Below are 19291 nucleotides of genomic sequence, written 5' to 3' on the forward strand. Positions count from 1 at the left end.
TTGGAGAGGATGTGCTAGAATTTAAGAGGACATTTCTCACTTTCAGAAGCATTCCCGGCGTGGGGGCAAGGACCCTGCCTTCTTACAGTTGAAAATGCCTGGAAAATGTCCTTGGTCACATATAGTTCAGGCTCTCAGCAGGGAGACTAAAGCCCTTCTCCTTAATGTGTAACACTCTGTCCATCGGGTAGCAAGTCAGTTTCAGGTGTTGACTAGAAGCCTGGGTTCCCAGCAACAACAGTTTCACTGGCAACAAATTCCCTCTGAGTGGGGCCCATTTATTGTGGGCTTCTCCAGTCAGCAATGCCGAGGGTCTTCCGATCCCCGAAGAAGGGCTTTCAGCTCTCCCCACATGTCTGGGTTGGCCCTAGCCCTCAGATCACATCTCAGGCTACCATCTACATCTACCTCCACTGCATACCATTGCCTTCTTCTTTTTTTTTTAATAATTTTTTATTGTTATGTTAATCACCATACGTCATTAGTTTTTGATGTAGTGTTTCATGATTCATTGTTTGTGCATAACACCCAGTGCTCCACGCAGAATGTGCCCTCTTTAATACCCATCACCAGGCTAACCCATCCCCCAACCCCCTCCCCTCTAGAACCCTCAGTTTGTTTTTCAGAGTCCATCGTCTCTAATGGTTCGTCTCCCCCTCCGACTTACTCCCCTTCATTCTTCCCCTCCTGCTATCTTCTTCTTCTTCTTTTTTTCTTAACATATATTCCATTATTTGTTTCAGAAGTACAGATCCGTGATTCATCAGTCTTGCACAATTCACAGCGCTCACCATAGCACATACCCTCCCCAATGTCTATCACCCAGCCACCCCATCCCTCCCACCCCCCACCACTCCAGCAACCCTCAGTTTGTTTCCTGAGATTAAAGAATTCCTCATATCAGTGAGGTCATATGATACATGTCTTTCTCTAATTGACTTATTTCACTCAGCATAACACCCTCCAGTTCCATCCACGTCGTTGCAAACGGCAAGATCTCCTTCCTTTTGATGGCTGCATAATATTCCATTGTGTATATATACCACATCTTCTTTATCCATTCATCTGTCGATGGACATCTTGGCTCTTTCCACAGTTTGGCTATTGTGGACATTGCTGCTATAAACATTGGGGTGCACGTACCCCTTTAGATTCCTACATTTGTATCTTTGTGGTAAACACCCAGTAGTGCAATTGCTGGATCGTATCATACCATTGCCTTCTTCCCTCTTCTAGAGAATACAATGGAACTGGCACCAAGAGGCACATAGGGAGAGTGCCCAGTGCTTGGGACAGGGCTTCATTGGTCTAGTGCGCCCAGGTCCAGGTCCTCTGACAGCCAGAGGGGTGTACTGACAGCAGAGGGAGGGTCCTTGGGCGCTACACACTCGAAATGTCCACCTCAAGTACTAGAAGATTCTGGGTAGATATCGAAGAGTGTCTTCTGTGGCTGTCAGATCACTAAGTGGAGAGTCCATATCTTGCATATGATTTAGTGGCCCACGTGAGCCTTGAGAAAAAAGTCCAGTGCCTTTTCCCTTGGTGTTCAGTCCTGGAACATCAGCCTCCAGCCAAGTCACAGTCAGAAATGTCCAGGAATCTCCCTGCAGCCCTCCAGTGTGCAATTACCCACGTGATTCCACATCCTGACTCCTCATCATTCCCAGGCTGACATCTCCATACATTTTTTACCGGAATCTGGCAATTTAAAGTGAAGTCGGAACAAAAGAAGGGGCTAGGATTTGCAAAGCGTACAGAAAAGGAAAAGTGAGAACAGGCCGGGAAGAGAAGAGAGATCAAAGGGAAGGACGGTGGTGACAGACAGGAGAGGAGGGGAGAATTACGGGGGAAGTGGGAGGCTGGAGGAAGCCGCCTAGTAGGACTCACGTGTTGTGGAGCACACACCAGCCGCAGTGGGGGTCGCCGGAGCCAAGGCACTCGCTGCAGCTCTGATACTGACCGCAGGACTCCACGGGGACTCTGGTGAGCTAGGACAGGAGAACAAGGGAAGGGTGATTAGGGTTTTGCAGAACGCCCAGGAGTTCACTGGCAAGAGATGCTATTCTATCAGATAAATCACCTAAATCAGCATAGGAACGGGGAGAGGCCCAGGGCACCAGAACTGAAAGGGACCTTGAGTGGTCATGTTTGAGCAGGTGGCCACATAAGCATCCAGGGGAGACAAACACCTGTTACTTGCTTAGAAGTCTCTGCCAATAACCTCCTTAGAGTTCATTTTAAGTTGTTATAGAAGATATTTATACAGTGTACATTTAAACTTTCCCACCGTCGAATCCCCAAAACACTCTACAAATATCCAATCATCACCTATTTACTTCTTATCAATGTAATAAATCCAAATGTTTATTGTTTCTCTTGTTTTCTCTTTTCTTCCTCCCTCCCTCCCTCCCTCCCTTCCTTCCTTCCTCTTTCTTCCTTTCTTTCTCTCTTCCTTCCTTCCTCTCCCCTCCCTCCCTCCCTCCTTCCTTTTTTCCTTCTTTCCTTTCTTTTCTGCTATAAGATGCTCTGCCTTCTTCCTAGTTCCCCTCCTTCGTGTTTGTTTGTTTGTTGTCATCTGTGTGGTCCCAGAGAGCATGTAAGTAAGCGAAGTCCAAGACCCTTCTCTTTCTCATTCTCTGTGCCTTTGAACTCACTGTGTACCTGTTAAGCTGTCCACTCTCTTTCTCCTGCTGTTGGCCAACTGGCTTTAAAAGTTTTTCACGCTGGTGTTTTCATAGAAGAGCTGTTGCTACCTCTCCCCCTGCCCACACCCTTTTCATGACTAGAGGCTTCCTCTCCAACTCCAAAACCTCATACTCGCCCTCACCAGCCGCTTGTTAATGTGAAATGTTCCACGTGACATTCGGCTTAGCCCAAATGCTTCCATTTCCTGCATGCTCCGAAAAATCTTTTTCATGTCTTTGTTCTCCAACGTAGCTTCGCCCAGATGTCTTTTCACAGGGCTTCTCAGGGTCCAATACATAAGAGGTACTTAATCACGATACCCAGGATCACATGGAATTTTAATTTTCTTTCAATAGCCTTGGTCTTTATTCTCTATGTTGCCAGTTTCTTCTTTACAAAAAGGTTTTTTTTTTTTTTTTTTTTTTTTTTAATCATCCTATTCTGTTTGGGACACCATTGTATCTCCGCAGAAGACTTCTTACCCAATCTTTCAGCTTGCACTAAGAGAATTTGATGTGGCCGTCCTTCTTAATTTTTCGCCATTAGACAATAGGCATGGAGAAGGGCAAACCACACTGACCGGACTGAGCCTCTGTGCCTCATGAGCCAATGTGCAGGCTGCGTCCCCCCTGCTGCTGCGTGGGGCATCTGCCTCCAAAAAATTCTGTACACTTGGCAGGGGCTACTTATAACTCATGCACAGGCGAACTGGCACCAGGGTCTGCTCAATTAGTCTCGAAACCGTCTTTTGGAATTAATTAATAATTAATTCCCAACCCCATATGATCTCGCTTCCCTTTCTCCCTTCACTTTCTTATTCCCTTTAGTATCTCTTTTGTGTTGTTTTGTTTCCTCATGCGCATGCTGAGCCTTCTTAAAGACCACCCTGCAATTTGACTTCTTCCCAGTTACCTGCTGGCCTCCTGATCCCCTTCTTGTAGTTTTGCCCTTGGCCTTTGCGACCCTCTCTCCATGTTCTTGGATGTCTTTTGGCACTTGTGGGATTTCATCTTTCCTGTTATTGCTGCTTGTGTAATCTGCATGGGCCATGCCTCAGCTCTGCCCATATGCGACTTTCCCCATTTTTGCAATTAATTCTGACAATCAGTTTTGTACAAATTACCCTGCTGGCTCTACACACGGCCAGGAACTTACCCTATTCCTGTTGCCTCTTTCGTTTCTCTCCCTACCCCGTAAGTGGGCACAGACACGCTGGTCATGAAAGCATATAAATCGTGGTTCCCAGCCCAAAGTACCCAGACTCCCAGGAATTCATGAGTGGTAATAAGGTCCACAAGCTATTTTCAATAGTTCCAAAAGCCTAATGGAAATTGGATTGTTGCTGTTTTCTTTTTTGTATGCATACTCAGTGATGTATGTCCTATATTAAAAATAGGAAATATATTATTACTTAATAAATGCAGTTTGTTTAGCAGGCAAAAATCTTTGAAAACATGATGCCTAGAGGGGAAAGAGTAATAAAAGGGACCTTAGATGGTGGAAGTTGGTAACATAAGTGCATAATAATGTTTTCATATGTTCCAGCTGCTTGTCTAGCACTCCATATTTTGCATGGGCTTAAGGAGAAAATCATGGCTTGTTCAATCAAAAGCATTTTCTTGGTCTAAACTTAATTAATAGCCTCCCCAGTTTCTCCCACTGACATGTTCTATAATCTGTCTTGGATGCATGTGCCACGGGGCTCCGGGGTGTGCCAGTTGCTTGGCGAAACTGATGTTCTCAAAAGGCTTTGCATTCAGATATCTAAAAATATCTCGCAACTGGTGTTAAATAGCACCAATACCTAGAATTGTAAAATCCTTCCTCTCCCGATTTTAAATGAGCGTGATTGTAGTTTGGTTGGAAAGAGTGTGGGAGCCCGCAGAGCCGGGTTCCAATCCTGGCTCTTCCATTTACCAGCAACAAAGTCCTGAGTCTCATTTTCCCTGGACTTTAAACAGGGAGATAAAATCCCCACCCCCACCCCTCCCAGTTCACGGAGTTTCCCAGAGCACAGATGACCTGGTAGGCGCGAAGCTGCTTTGTAAACACATGAGCACGTTGCAAGTGACGGTTATTATTATCGTCCTTGTCATTAATCCCCCATTCTTCATTGCGTGGCCACGTTCCCTCTCTGCCACATCACAGGAATCTGCTCTGATGGGCTTCCCTGGTCCCACGAACTCCCCCGGGAGTATATCACAGGCCAGGAAGAACTTTTCTTCTTTAGCACCTTGATCATACCGTTTCCTCCTTGACTGCGATGTCTGCCCCTACACCAGTCATTGCTTCATCTCTGGGATGAAACTCTGGGGTAGCCCAGCTTCCTGGACTTATTCAGTGCTGTTACCAGCTACTCTAACAGGCCTGTCTTTTTCTCTGCTTTCCATCTAGCCGGATCCCTGTGGGACAGGGGCATAAGTCCTTCCCTGGCAGTTATTATGAGACTCAGCTTTCTCTCAACCTTTTCTTCTAGGATCTTTCTATCTATACATTCAGTCATTTTTTTTTTTTTTATTACTCTTCTGAGCTTGATCTAGGTTTTTTTCCCATTCTTTTTAAAGTGTGGATGCTCAAACTGAGGTGCCTACGGGACCCTCACAGACCGAGTAAAATGGTTCCCGTTACCTGAGAGGTAGGTGATGCTCCCCTCGCCTCTCCAGGACTTTCCCAAAGAAGGTTTTTGGGAAGGCTTCGAAGTCCCATTTTCAGGCAGTATTCCCCAGAACGGCCAGCCCCTCCAGGACTGACTCTACATCTCCCAATCCATACCATTGCTTTGAATCCCTTCTGAAAACCAGACCGACTCCATCACTTATCTTGGTGCAATTCTATACCCTAATAGCTCCGGGAACCTTCCACACCTTGCTTAGGAAGCTGCACGGGGGCCCAGGTAGCTTTGGAGCCACCGTAGTGGCTCTGTGATTCTTTCTCTCCAAACCCCCAGACTCTCCACCCACACCTTCTACCAAACAAAGCTGCCTCTCCCTTCCCCCATCACCGGCTCCTCCTCTGACCCTGGAACACAAACCACTCCAGATGCAGAGCCACACGATTAATTAAAACCACCCCACGCTGATTAAAGTCTTAAGCTACAGTGCCAGGCATGCTAATTAACTGAGTGAGGGAATTCAGACCACAGGAAGAGGTGAAAAAAGGAAGTCATGGAGGGGCGCTTCTGCCTGGAGAACGAATCAGATGACGATTGTGACCCAAGCCATCCTCATGATGGATGGTCTCAGACACCACAAAAGATTGAAGTTTGTCCCCTGGCCACTGGACTCCGGGGGACGTGTTGATCGATGTGTCTGCAATAGCACCCTCCCTGCTTCTACAGACAGAACCTCTGTGTGTGTCTCTGAGTGTTGGTGGAAGTGGGGCTCCTCGGGTGGAGGTGTTCGGACAGGGTCTGCCCAGGGTCGTCTCAGCACATTCCACTGGATTTGCGCAAAGTCCTATTGGGCAGTGTAGTCGTTTCTCCAAAACATAGAATTACCATGTGATCTGGTCATTCCCCTTCTGGGGACACACCCCAAAAGACTGGAAGCAGTGACTCGAACAGATATTTATGGACCAATGTTTGTAGCCACATTATTCACAATAGCCCAAAGGTGGAAAGTGACCCAAGGCAACCCAAACCCAAAGCAAAGTGACAGATGAATGGATACACGGAATGTGGTATAGGCCCACAGTGGAATACAGTCATCCCTCTCCTCCCATCGCCCATCCACGGGTTCGCTTTCTGTGGTTTCAGTTACCCATGGTCAACTGCAGTCCAGGGGCAGATGATCCCCTTTTTCTGACATATGACCAGAAGGCCACTGGCAGCCTAACACTAGGTCACAGTGCCTAGGTCACTCACCTCCCTGCATCTCACCATGTGGGCATTTTATCATCTGATGTGAGATTATTATAACTGTCCTATTTTCCTATTAGTTATGGTTGTTAATCTCTTACTGTGCCTAACTTTATAAATTAAAGTTTATCCTCGCGTTGTATGTATACGTAGGAGGAAATGTAGTATATCTAGGGTTTGGTATTATCCATGGTCTTAGGCATGCACCGAGGGGACCTGGAACTTATCCCCTGTGGACTATGGTAATACTCAGCCTTTCAAAAAAAGGGACTTCTGACCCGTGCCACAACATGATGAACCTTGAAAACATTATGTTAAGTGAGATAAGCAAAAAAGACAAATGTTTCCGGTGTTAGACTAATAAATTCATGTTTATAAAATATTCTGAGATCCTTGGGTGAAAAGATAGGCATTGTTAACTCTTTTCAATTTAATTTCAAATGGACAAAAGGGTTTTGGATGAATATCTCTTATCATGTGCTGTGATGTAACTGGGTCTGTCTCAAGCTCTGGGCCTCTGTTTCCTGATTTGGAAAAATAATGTCGTAGCTCTGTTCCACCCAGAACCCTTCCTCAGGCCCCCACACCTCTTCCAAGAGGCAGAGGGAAGGGTCTCGGAATTCAAATAGGTCTTATGAGGTCAAATGGTCTATGATTTTATAAGATTCTTCAGCTATTGCTGAAGAAGCCTCTGCTTTGGTTCTCATTCTCAGTTATGAGCAGGAAGCACCTGTGTGTGGGTATCTACCCCTGCTTCTCTTCATCCCCCCCATTACCTTTCTGGGACTCACATTGGTTTTCTTCCCCTTTTGCCCCAAGGTAAATGTCCTTTTGTCTGGTTTTTCAATATTGTAAATAGAATCATCATCTCTCTTCCCACAGCTGTCCGGCCCCGTGGACAAGGCCGGGAATGTACAAGCAATGGCCGGGCATAGAAAGACAAGGACTGACTGAGCCAGAGTGAAGAAGCCCACCCAAGGACTTCAACTCATGAACTTGACCCTCACAAGCTTCTGCACTGATCACCAGAGCCCACTGCCTAGAGGCCCTGGGGCCTGAGTGTGCTCATGGCAACTAGGGTATTTTTCTTGAGTCCTGGCCCCCAACTGTCTAGACTCTGCTTGCTTTCCCTGATATTTTGGAAGTTGCTTTCTTCTGGCAATAGAATCCCACTCCGCCTGTTGCTGTTAGCATCCCAAGGGGTGCCTGCAGCTCTGCTGATTACATGCAGAAATGTTCCATAGATACAACATACAATCTCTGTGAGCACCTCTCATTTGTTCAAGCATTTGACATTCTGGTCGAAATGGGAGTTATGACTCCGTCTCTCCTCTTATAATTGGATGCTAATGCTGCGGCAGCTATGATGAGCCTGATGGTGGGGGTTAATTTAAATGTCCAAAAGGCTTCTTAAGTACCCAGTTTCCTTCAAAATTGTCAAAAAAGGGGGGGGGGAAGGATGCAAGAGGACCCATTAAGAAGCTCTGAGGGGCTGCTGTGGAGCTGTCAAAATGTGCAGCTCCCAACCTCCCCCAGTGTTGTCCCATCCATCTCTGTGCCGGTCTCCTGTCCCTGAGCAAAGGAAGTAGAGCTGGGAATAGTCAGCGCTTTTCCAGAAAATTAGTAACTCAACAGTACATACGGATTTCAGCATCACGGTCTTGGGGTGCCCCTCCAAACCTCTCCAGGGCCCTTGTTTTCCTTTGCTGGCCTCTAGTTGCCTTTGCAGGCCTCATTTCTGCTGACTTGGGGCCAGGCAAGGGTTGTAGGAAGGCGTTGTCTCCGTGATGACCTCTGAGCCCCTCACTGCCAGGGCTTGAACTTGCGGTGGCTGAGCACTGGCTCAGGAAGCATGTTTATTCCAGCCTAGGCCAGGTGCCTGGCACACGGTCACCCACATCCTCTTTGCTCAGAGGTGGCAGGTAGGTCTGGGCTTGGCAGGCTGGCAAGAGAGGCCGAGGCCAGGAGGCTGGTCACAGGCTGTGGCACACTGTGTCATGAGTCCAAGCTCTTCCCTCCTTCATCCCCACACCCACCCCGACCTGGCCTCATGGTGAATGCAGAGGTGGGGTGTACTTCCAGCCGCTTGACTTGGGCTTGGCCTCAGGACTGGATTTAGTCAATGGGATGACAACAAGCACGAGGCGAAGGCTTAAGATGTGCCTCTGTGGTTGGACTTGCCATCTTGTGTTTCTGCCATTTTCATGAAAAGAGCTTCCCCGCAGAGCAGCTTGCTCTTCAGCCAGATGAACCCATGTGGAGCAGACCTGAGCCCAACCCCCAGCGGGAGACAAGCCCAGCTAGTGCAGCAGCTTGAGGCAGAACCGCCCAGCCCAGCTTCGTCTACATCAGAAGACAAGAAATGGATGTGCAGGTCCATGCATATGAGAGTTAATGCTTATTATTATATGCTACTGAGTTTTGGGAGGGGGTTGTTACACAGCTTTTTTGGTAGCAATAGCTAGCTGATCCATGGATGCTGGCCATAAAGTCACACCAGGGTACAAAGGTCCTGTGAAAGGTAAAGGGGACAGGGGGGATGGAGGAGGGGAAAGGTTGCCGGGTAGTGGTTTCTAGTGCTTTTAAAAGCTGGGTCTAACATCACAAATGAACCCTCCCAGTGTATTCTATGCTGACCATGCTCTCCTAATTCAATGACTGTAGATCTGTAGATCTTAGGGACGTCTGGCCCCTAAGCAAAGTACCAGAAAAGACTGGAAAGAGAAGGTGGTTCTCCAGGTGTGGAGGGCTAACTGGAAGCACAGATGCTCACAGGAGCCCCTGTACTGATCTCCTGGCTGCCTTACCACCGGGAAATGATTTTATCTACTTGGTAGCAAGACAAGTCCCTCAGTAATGGGTTGCCTTGAACTTTGCAACTCCTCCTGCTTGTGCTCTGGCTATGAGGTTAATCCAGCAGGGGTCTTCTCTGACCCGAGTGGGCTCATGCCCAGGATCAAGGGCAGGCATTGTCCCCACCTGCCTGTAGGCAGGAATTCTAGGGTCAAGGTCATCGATACTCAGAACAATAAGGGCAGCAGCCTCAGAGCATGAGGCTTGGGAGCAGAGGTCCCGAGCTCTAATCCATTCTGGGTGTCTGGGTGACCTTGAACAAATCCTTTCCCCTCATTATGACTCCACTGATTCATTTCCAGATAGGAGGACCCAGGCCTACTCTGCCTGGGAGAATCGGTCACAAAATACTACTAATACAAATGGTCTAGGAAGCTCTTTGCAAATGAAAAGTAGCAGATGTTGTGGAGGGCTGCAATTTGCTGCTATTAATAAGTATAAATGCCTAATAGGAAGCCAGTTTGCTCTGGGAACTCGGACAGCCAAGGAGCGAGTGTTGACGCCGGAATCATCAACATATGCTGTTCCTCATTAGCAAGCGGCAGTAGCTGGGTGAGAAGCTCTCAGCATGATTTCTACAGAGCCCCGAGAAATCACCCTATCCTCCGCCTCCTGGTGTGGGCTGCATGGCAATGGCCCGAGTTTGTTATTAACCAGACCCCTCGCCAAGCGAGAAAGTGATGCCCTTCTCAGGTGCACAGATGGAAGGGCCACAGCCCAGAGAGGCTGAGCAGCTTGCCCAAGGTCACACAGCAGGGCAGTGGCAGAGGTGGAAATTAAAATGAAGCTGGGGGCAGCAGCCCGCCATCAGGCTCCAACATACCGATTCCCTGGATGCAGCCTAGCGGATTGAAAAACCTCTGGTACTTCCACTGAATCCCAGTTCTCGGGCTGAAAATTTCACAGCATTGCAGGCTGTGTACTGTAAAGCAGGAAGGGGTGGCTAAGCTCAGGGGCTGAGGGCCCCGCCAGGGGGCCAAGAGGTCCATCATGGAGCAGGAGCTCTAAAGAGACTGACAGTAGGTCTTAATGCAGCCCTCCTCCGCCAGGGAGACTTCCCGGCTCCTTCAAATGTGCTTGGAGAGAAAAAGAGAGTTTGGAATAGCTTTATCTCAGTGCTAAGTGAGAAGCAGAGATCTGGGGAGAAGACAGATACGGGTGTGCATCCCGGATCTGCCCCTTCCTGGCCTCCTTTTCCTCCTCTGAGGATAACAGGAAGCACCCTGAAAAGTTGGCGTAAGCATTAATTGGGATGGCACAGATGAATGAGTTAGTCCGATGTCAGTAACAACTCAGTCTGTCACTCCAGGCTCTTTCCCAGAGAAAATGTCCCCCCGAACCCCTTGCAAGGAGTGGTGTGAAGTCATCTCTTTTCATCTCTCCACACCTAGTACCCAGCTCAGGCATGGCAAATGAGACTCCGTAAGCAAGAGGGCGAATGCTCGCAAGTTGGTTCCTGTCAAGCTCATATTCCAAGAGCTCCATGGAATTGATTTGCCCATCTTGACTATACCCTAAAACCTAAAATTTCTGAATTTCTTGCCACAAGTTCATCTCTTAGTGTAAAAGTCAACTTCTCTCCCGTCTCTGGACTGTCGAGGTCACATTCACACAGTGGGCTTAGAAGACCAGACCTCTGGGGCCCTGGTATTGCAGGGCATGAGTTTTCTCAGGTAGGTCAATCCAGTGCATTTGACAGAGGAGACTGGCAGCTAGCTACACCCATATCCCACCCAGAGAGCTGCCCTGCCACCATGCAAGAGAGAAGGTGCCTGGGACGGGAGGAATGTTCTGGCATTCACAGGGTTAATAAGCTGGAAGGGACCTTGGGAACAATCCAGTTGCCAGTCCCCTCATTGTTCAGGTGAAGCTCAGTCGCTAGAAGATTTGTCCAAAGCCACATGGCCACCAACACGATTCTTTTGAGACCCTAGATACAGACTCCTGCCCAAGATGTCTGCTCTTGACCTAGCCCCAAGGTCAGGGCTGAAGGGAGAGGCAGAGCCTCTGGGACCCACCCCATTGGAGCTTAGGAGCCTCCCTCCCCACCCCCAAGCCCAACAGGTGGGAAGGAGCCTTTGTCCTTGGGTTCAAAGTGCCGCTGCCAATCCAGCCATCTTTCACCAAGTGCTGCTGATGGAGGCTATGGTCCCATCTGAGCTGGGACTGGGGACGTGCTGGTGTGAGTTTCCCAAGCCCAGCCTGCTCAACGGAGGCCTCTGTTCCAGCAGCCAAGGCGGGGGTGGGGGGGGTGGGGTGGGGTGGTGGTGGTGGTGCTGGCACGGAGACACCTTTATCCCGGCCCCAGCAGCTGAGCCAAGTGAGTTCCAAGACATATGCCGAGACCCTCTGGCTTGCTGGCATGACTCTTTGTGGGAAGTGACAGGGCAGACCGGGCAGGCACCCCCTTCTCCATCCAGCACCCAACCCTTCCCTCCAACTGCCTCCTGTCAAGGGCACTGCTGGCCAGTGTCCCCAGCAACGATCTGGGTGTTCAAACTAAAGGGTGGTTGTGTACGAATTGTACCCAGACAGGAATGGGCACACAGCGGCCTGAGGGTGTGTGCCTAGATGTGTGTGCCTGGTAACAGGAGCGACATTTGCACACAGGCAGGAGTGCTCAGGGCCATGGCAGCATGCTTGCAAAGAAACACGTCTTTCCTGGCAGACACTCCTGTCTGGGTAGGAGGCTCCTTTGGAGAGTGGACAAACATCTGCCTTCAAAAAAGAATCTGACCCTTCCTTCAAAAAAGAATCTGACTCGGTGTTGGCACAGAGTCCGGCACAGAATCTGCTGCCTGGGAAAAATCATGATGCCCAAATGAAAGGAAACAGATATACCTCAGGGGCCCCTCTATGCCGCAGCATCTCAGGGAGACCACAGGTGCCCCAAAGAAACCTAAATCTCTTCCTCTGCCCTCACCCCCTGCCTCAAGGTAGCCAACGAACTCTCCTGAACCTATGGGAGCTCCCCTTGTAGGGGCCCTGCCTACTGCTGGGGAAAGAGGAAGATGGTCCTCTAATGTCTGAGTACCCTTGGTCATCTTGCCCACATAGGCAAATGTGTTTTCCTCATGAAGAGATGCTCCCCTGAGGGCATTTTGCAGTAGCTCTTCAGATCTGAGAGGACAATGCCCATTCTCGCCTTTCTCTAAGTGAGACAGCAGTACATCAGGCAACCCAGCCATGCCCCCCCCACCCCCCCAGCCTTTGTGTGTCCCTGCAGCAGAGCTGAGGAGGCAAGGCAGGAGGGCCTGACCCCATAGGACTGTAGCCGTGGGTCATCTGGCTTCCATTAGGAGGTTCATTGTCGAGGGGTGAGTGGTGTGGTGGTGGTAACTCATCCACCGCACATTGTGTGCAGCTGGGGAATCTGATCTACATCAGACTATGGCTTGAAACAGATTTCCCCTTCTCAGATGAGAAGCGGCTGGCCGGGGCTATATTTAGATGGGGACTCAGCGAGGTCAGAAATAATTGTTGGCCCCGGGGTGGGGGGCGGGGAGGAGGTGTCTGTTCCTGGCTAATGTGTGCCCCTTCTTAGAGGACACGTGTGGGATGGCCCTTCTCTGGCCACTTAGGTCTGTGTTACAGCAACAAACAGCTCCTGGTATCAAAATGCCATTGCCTGTGACAGGTAAGCTCAGTAGAGGGAGGGCCTGGTAGAGGGACGTAGGTGTGTAGAACCACCGCGGGGAGGGGGGGTCATGGGGGAGCCAGGCAGTGCCGCTGTTAGGACCTGGGCTTTCAGATTCTCCCTCTGCCACTTACTAGCTTGGTCAGGCATTTAACGCCCCCATCTCCAAAAGGCTATGCAGATTAAATAATATAACATCTGTAAAACACTTGAGACGGCTCCTGGAGCACCCCTGTGAAATACGTGGCCGACTCGCCTTTTTGGTTTGCTTCTCCGAAATGAAAAGTTCAACTTTTATTTTATTGATTGATTGATCGATTGATTTTTACTTACGTATTTTTGATAAGTTCAACTTTAAAGGTTTCCAGATGTGCCCCTGGGACAGCTGAACCCTTCCGCCACTGTTGGCCTTCTAAGTGGTGCTGGAGAAGGAGTCAGGACTTGAAGGAACTCTGGTCGGACCTCATGATCTTACCCCCGACCCGCCAGCCTCACCCGGTGACCCTCTGCAGTCCCCAGACCTGCAGTCCCTGGCCCTCGGAAGAGGGGCTTGGCTCCACAACCAGCTCAGAACTTTCCAACCACTTCCCTGCTTCCTCCTCTCCCCCTCCCCTCTCCCCTCTCCAGCTTTTCAGACAGCCTTTCCCCTGCTTTCCAACAGCAAGCAGAGGGCAGGAAGAGGGAAACCCAAGTGAATTCATTTTATTGCCCACAGCACCGGAGAGAGCGAGGTGAAGCTAGGGAGACGCTCTAGCTATTAGAGGAAATGAGGTCAGGATTATCTGCGGCCTTAATTTATTCAGCTTCTCCCCTGACCTCTGTGAACAGGCATAATCAAAAGTTGGCTGTGCGTCTGGGATAGGGAAGCGTGCTGGCTCGCGGCCAAGCACCAGAGGCCGTGCTGCTTGCCAGCCTGTGGGTACGCTGGTTGGCCTGGCGTGTCTGGCAGGCCGGGGTCGGGCAGCGAGGCCCAGCATGGCGGTGTTGGCACAGAGTCTGGCGGCCCCTGCTGTGGCAGGGACGCGAGGAGGCAGCCTCCAGACACGATTAAACACAGGGCGTTTGCTGAGTTTGCAAACAAACCTGCAGGATGCAGGACTGAGGCAGCCGCAAGAAAACAAAGGTGACAATTTAGGGCAGGTAGCATGCCATAAGTGGGATTCATGTTAAAAGGCTTTTCTACTCCGTTAAGCCTGCCCGGGATGCTGCTGTGATCAGAGCTTGGGCTGGACTGTGAGTCTGGGGGCACACGGGGGGCTGGCGCGGGGTGTAGGACTCCCCTCTTATGCTCCCCAGGCCCCTGCTTGCCAAGTGTGGACCACCCTGGGGGAGACTTACAACTCCAAGGGAGAATGAGGTCACATGGTGCCAGGGAGGAGGGAAAGGCAGGGAAATGGGGTCAAGCTTGGCTAAGGGGTTCCAAAGCTCACTGAGCTTTTCACGAAAGCCTAACTCTAGAGCTTTTAGAAAATGCTGAGGTCCAGGCCAACCTCAGACCAGCACAATCAGAATTTCCAGGAGCCAGGCATCTGTATTTTCTCCAAGCACAGTGCTTCTCCACTCAGCCACCACCAGTGACCCTGATGATGGGCTCCCCTGGGGCACAGGGGCAGAAGAGTGGGGATCCGGGGCTGCTATATTTCTGCCCCGGAGTCTGAGAGATGCAGAAGGTCGAAGGCTCCAGAACACAGGGTAAGGGGGCGTGGGCACAGTGGTGGTCCTGACTGTTGCACCTGGCTTCACAATTTAGAAAGCAGTTTCACAGGCATGATTGCGTGTGAACCCAACTACAGCCCTGCGAGGCTGCCAAGCTGGGGACGACAAGCCTCCATTTTACAGATGAGGACATAGGTTAGAGAAGGTTAAGTGGACCCGCTCAAGGGCACACAGCCAGGACTCCGACACGGGGCTCGCTATGATGGCCCTACGGCTGGTGTAGCCTCCCTTTTCACTGGAACCCCCTCTCTTGCCAGGGCCAAGAGTCTGTAACTCCCCCGTGCAGAAGCAGTAACTGCCTGAAATGGATCCAAACATCATGGAAATTGATGAAGGCAGAAATGGGTTGGAGAGGTCTGTCCCATTTGAATATCTCTTAGAACTGCTCCTTGGCTAGCATGTTTCCATGGCAAGGTCTGTCTCAACATCCATGGCTCTCATCTCCAAATATGGCTCTATCATCTCACGCAGGGCGGGACCCGGCCCTGTGGCTCAGCGTGGTACAATGTCCCCCTGGCAGGAGCAGGGAGGGGATGGTACGCCTAACGCCTGGAGACTTTACCAATTATGGAATAGTTTCACTGGCTCTGGGGGCTGCAGACCTCAGAGTCTGCCTATGCCCTGGGCCACCGCTACCTAGAGAGCAGTAGTGAACCATGTACTGTTCTGTTCACTTAGGCTCAGCAAAACCTGGCGAAGGTCTCCCCACCCCTGGGGTTTCTCTGTCCTCTGGTCCTTCAAGGAGCGAAGGGAGTGTGTGAGAATAGTGCAAACCAAAGGCGTCATGTCCCAGAAAGGGCTGGAGACAGAACGAAGCAGGCACAGGTAACAGTATAGGGTTGGGGGGGGGTCCCTCCTCCTGCCTGGGCAAGCCCCTCCCTCTCTACAATTTGATCTTCCCCCTTGTCTCTCCCTTTCACTCTTGATCAGAAACTGCCTGGCAGGGTCACTCACTCACGCTTCAGCCTGAATGAGCCGTCCCTCCTGGTGGCAGCCGAGAGCTCGTTCCTGGGAACGGAGTGGGGGGCGGGAGAGTCCCGAGTCCCCAGTGATCCCAGGAGGGGGACCTTTCCCCACCACAGCCGTGGCCTTTGCCTTCAGAATGGGCTTTTCTCCTCACTCTCCCGTCCCCTCCTCCCTGTCCCCGTGATCAGTCTCCTGGTGACCCTCACGCGCATGACAGTATGTGCTTGGCGCTTAGACTTTTTGTGATGCTTGGAAAAGGGAGCCACACCCATCCAGACCACTGCTCCGAGAACAGACGTGGGGAGGAGAGCAAGGTAACCGAATGCCTGGCTTGGCTGCTCACACCAGACACAAAGGAGCAAGGAATCCCGGCGTCGGATGAGACCTTCAGGGCTCCAAATCCAGCCTTTTATCGGATCCAAGCTGTCATCACAGCCACCTATGCAACACGTGTGCCAGTTACACCCACTTAGAAGGACAGATGATGAGGGTTGTGCACATCATTAAATGTAATCAGACGTGACTTATGCAACAGTTTGATGCAGCATTAAACCGCTTATCTGTAGAGCTGTCCTAATGTACAGCTCGTCTGCCCTGGTAATCTACTCACAATTACAGAAACAAAGGGCTGGGAGCATTCTTCACATTTCTTGGTCACTTAGCCTTCTAAAGAGGTCCCCTCCTTCATCCCTAGCAGGCAGGTACTGAGCCCTTTCTGAGTACAAGTTGTGGGCTGGACACCTGCGGGACGAGGTGTGTTCTTCCAAGTTCTTCCTGCCAGTCTGGGCTCCCTGAAGTCTCTGAGCATCTGGGTCTTGGGTCTTTTCCCTGTGGTGGGTGGTAGTCCGGCAAGGTAGATGAAAAACAGACTAGACCTGCACGTGGTTGTTTATAGCAGCTCTATGCACAATTGTCAACACTTGGAAGCAAGCAAGATGTTCTTCAGGAGGTGAATGGATAAATAAAATGGGATAAAACCAGACAACAAAATACTATTTAACGTTAAAAAGAAATGAGCTATCAAGCCACAAAAAGACATGGAAGAAGCTTAAATGCATTTTTGCTAAGTGAGAGAAGCTAATCTGAAAAGGTTACATATTATATTATTAAAACTATACGGCATTCTGGAAAAGGTAGAACTATGGAGACAGTAAAAAGATCAGCCGTTGCCGGGGGCTGGTTAGGAGGGAGCGGGGGATGAACAGGTGGAGCACCGGGGATTTTCAGGGCAGTGAAAATAGCCTGTATGATACTATAATGGTGGTTACATGTCATTATACATTTGTCAAAACCCACAGGATGAACAACAAGAAGAATGAACCCTAATGTAAACTATGGACTTTGATGATGTTGATGCATCAAGTGTAGGTTCTTTGATGATCACAAATGCACCACCCTGGGGGTGGGGGGTTGTCCATGGCAGGGAGGCGGTGGGAGGGGGAGGAGAGAGCAGGGATATGTAGGAACTCTCTGTAGTTTCTGCTTAATTTTGCTGTGAACCTAACCTTGTTCTAAAAAATAGTCTATTTTAAACAACACACTAAACTAGGAAAAGAGGCAATATACCATTTTCTATCATTTTTTAAAAGAATGTGCTCATATTCATGGATCCTTCCTTGCTCTCTTACCAAGAGACGACGCCAAGTATGACATGCCCCAGGGCACACCGGCGGAGTAGGAACCGTGCTCCCACCAGAGCCACTGGGAAGCGGTTCCTGGGAACCTGATATATGTATAAGGCTGTGCTCTCTCTCCCCGTTTGTGCCAATGGCTCTCTCAGAACCCCCTACAAGGAGCCACTTCAAAGGACAGTCCCCCTCCTCATTATGCAGCCTGGCTGAAGGACCTGGTGTGGAGAGCCAGCAATGGGCGAGGACGCAGAGTCCTGCGACTGCATGCCCTGGGATGGGCTGGAACAGAAGTCTGCTGAGTGGACTCTGACCTGGACATGGAATTCCCCTTTGCTGGAGGGAGGGGTCAAGAGCAGCATGCACACGTGGTAGTGCCAGCGACCCCAGCCACGTCTTCTAGATGTGCCCCGTTTGTGTGTTCCTGAATTGGCAGACACACTTGCGCTGTCTCTAGGTTAGCTTCTGCCACTCCCAGGGTCCCGGATGCCTGGCGTGGTGGATTGCGCTGGGCTGGACACACAGGAGCCCTAGATGTCTCTACCATCTGCAGCAGAGCCCTCAGGTCTTTCATTAAACAACCCAATGTAGCCTCTAGGCACTGGACAGTGAGGTGAGAATCGAATGGGCGCCTCACCAGAGGACACAGGCAGCTGCTGACTGGCCAGCAGCTGACACCTAAAGGGAACAGTCCCAAATGGCACCTCTGAACACATCCTCTGGGTAGCAACAGCCCTGTCCTAGCACACAAGACATGGCTGGATTTCAGCCCCGAGGATCCCCTTGGTTAGGAGTCCTTGTGCAGTGAATAACCTACACCACAGTGTACTGTGGTTCTGTGAGCGTGTACACACATAGTCCCAGGAAAAGGAGTGTATCTCAGGGATCCAGCAGACGCAGTCTGAATCCCGGCTGTGCCTTATCTCACCATCTGAGGCTGGCCCAAGATGCCAACCTCCCAGGGCTGCTCTTCCTTCACCAGTAAAATGAGAGGTTCCTTCCTGCTCTAACAATCTAAGACATATGGGAAATTGAGAGCACATTTCCCTTTCTTTCCCTAGATTGCCCCCCTTTCCCCTCTTGAACTTGACCGGGTCCTTTCAGACGAAGCTAAAACTGAAAATCAATTTTAATTATAAAAATCCGTTTACTGTACCAATAAATCATCCTGGCCCTGGCTTGGTTGTGGGGAGAAGGTTACACCTGGAGCAGGGCTAATAAGTCACTCTCTGCCTCCGCCTCACTGCACCAAGCCTGCCCCTCTGCTCTAATATTCATCTCCGTCATTAGGCTGTGGATTATTAATGATGCCTTGGGCCGATGCATGGGAGCCGAGATGTTCCTGAAACACGTCGTGCTGGTTGTAACTTGATTTCCAGCTGGCCCCTTGACAGAAGACCCTGATGGGCCTTCCCCCCACCCTTCCTAGTGGTGGGGGAAGGCTGCATAATGGGGAGGGGGACTGTCCTTTGAAGTGGCTCCTTGTAGGGAGGGTCTGAGAGAGCCATTGGCACAAACGGGGAGAGACAGCACAGCCTTATACATATATCAGGTTCCCAGGGCTATCAGTCTTTTAAATTAATTAACTGATCAATTACTGTTGCTGTTAGAGTTATTCTTGATGTGCTCTAAGGGGAGGGGAGCCATGCGTTTCAGATGGCCATCGGGAGGGGCAAGGAGGAGACCCCATCCTGGCACTAGCTCAATGACATACCTAAAGAGGAAGAGAGAAAGTACTGGGTGTAAGGATCTGGGGGCTGCTTGGCCCCAGAGGTCACTTGGGATCCGTGAACCCCTGGCTAAAGCGAAGGTTTTGAGTCCACACACAAATCTGTGTGGTACTGTGGCCTGAGGCTCGGACAGAGTGGGGAGGGCAGCTAACAAGCAGCGGTTGGCTCTTAGAACCAACTCCCTTCAGTGGAGGGACAAAAGTCTTCCTTCCTTCATGGG

The 19291-nt window shown here is 50.3% G+C and overlaps 1 protein-coding gene across 3 annotated transcripts in view; it reads right to left on the reverse strand.

The window, feature by feature from the left end:
• Positions 1-19291, reverse strand: part of PLXNA4 (plexin A4) — a 355028-nt gene that overhangs the window by 100435 nt on the left and 235302 nt on the right. For all 3 annotated transcript variants that reach the window (XM_028106345.2, XM_028106346.2, XM_088018661.1), the window contains exon 4: positions 1888-1988. In XM_028106345.2, coding sequence (XP_027962146.1) covers positions 1888-1988 — 101 coding nt within the window. The remainder of the gene's footprint in view (positions 1-1887; positions 1989-19291) is intronic.

The sequence above is a fragment of the Eumetopias jubatus genome, unplaced genomic scaffold (genome assembly GCF_037043125.1).
Source record: "Eumetopias jubatus isolate StellerSeaLion01/CBP00866 unplaced genomic scaffold, mEumJub1_p1.0 scaffold_14, whole genome shotgun sequence".
NCBI lineage: Eukaryota > Metazoa > Chordata > Mammalia > Carnivora > Otariidae > Eumetopias > Eumetopias jubatus.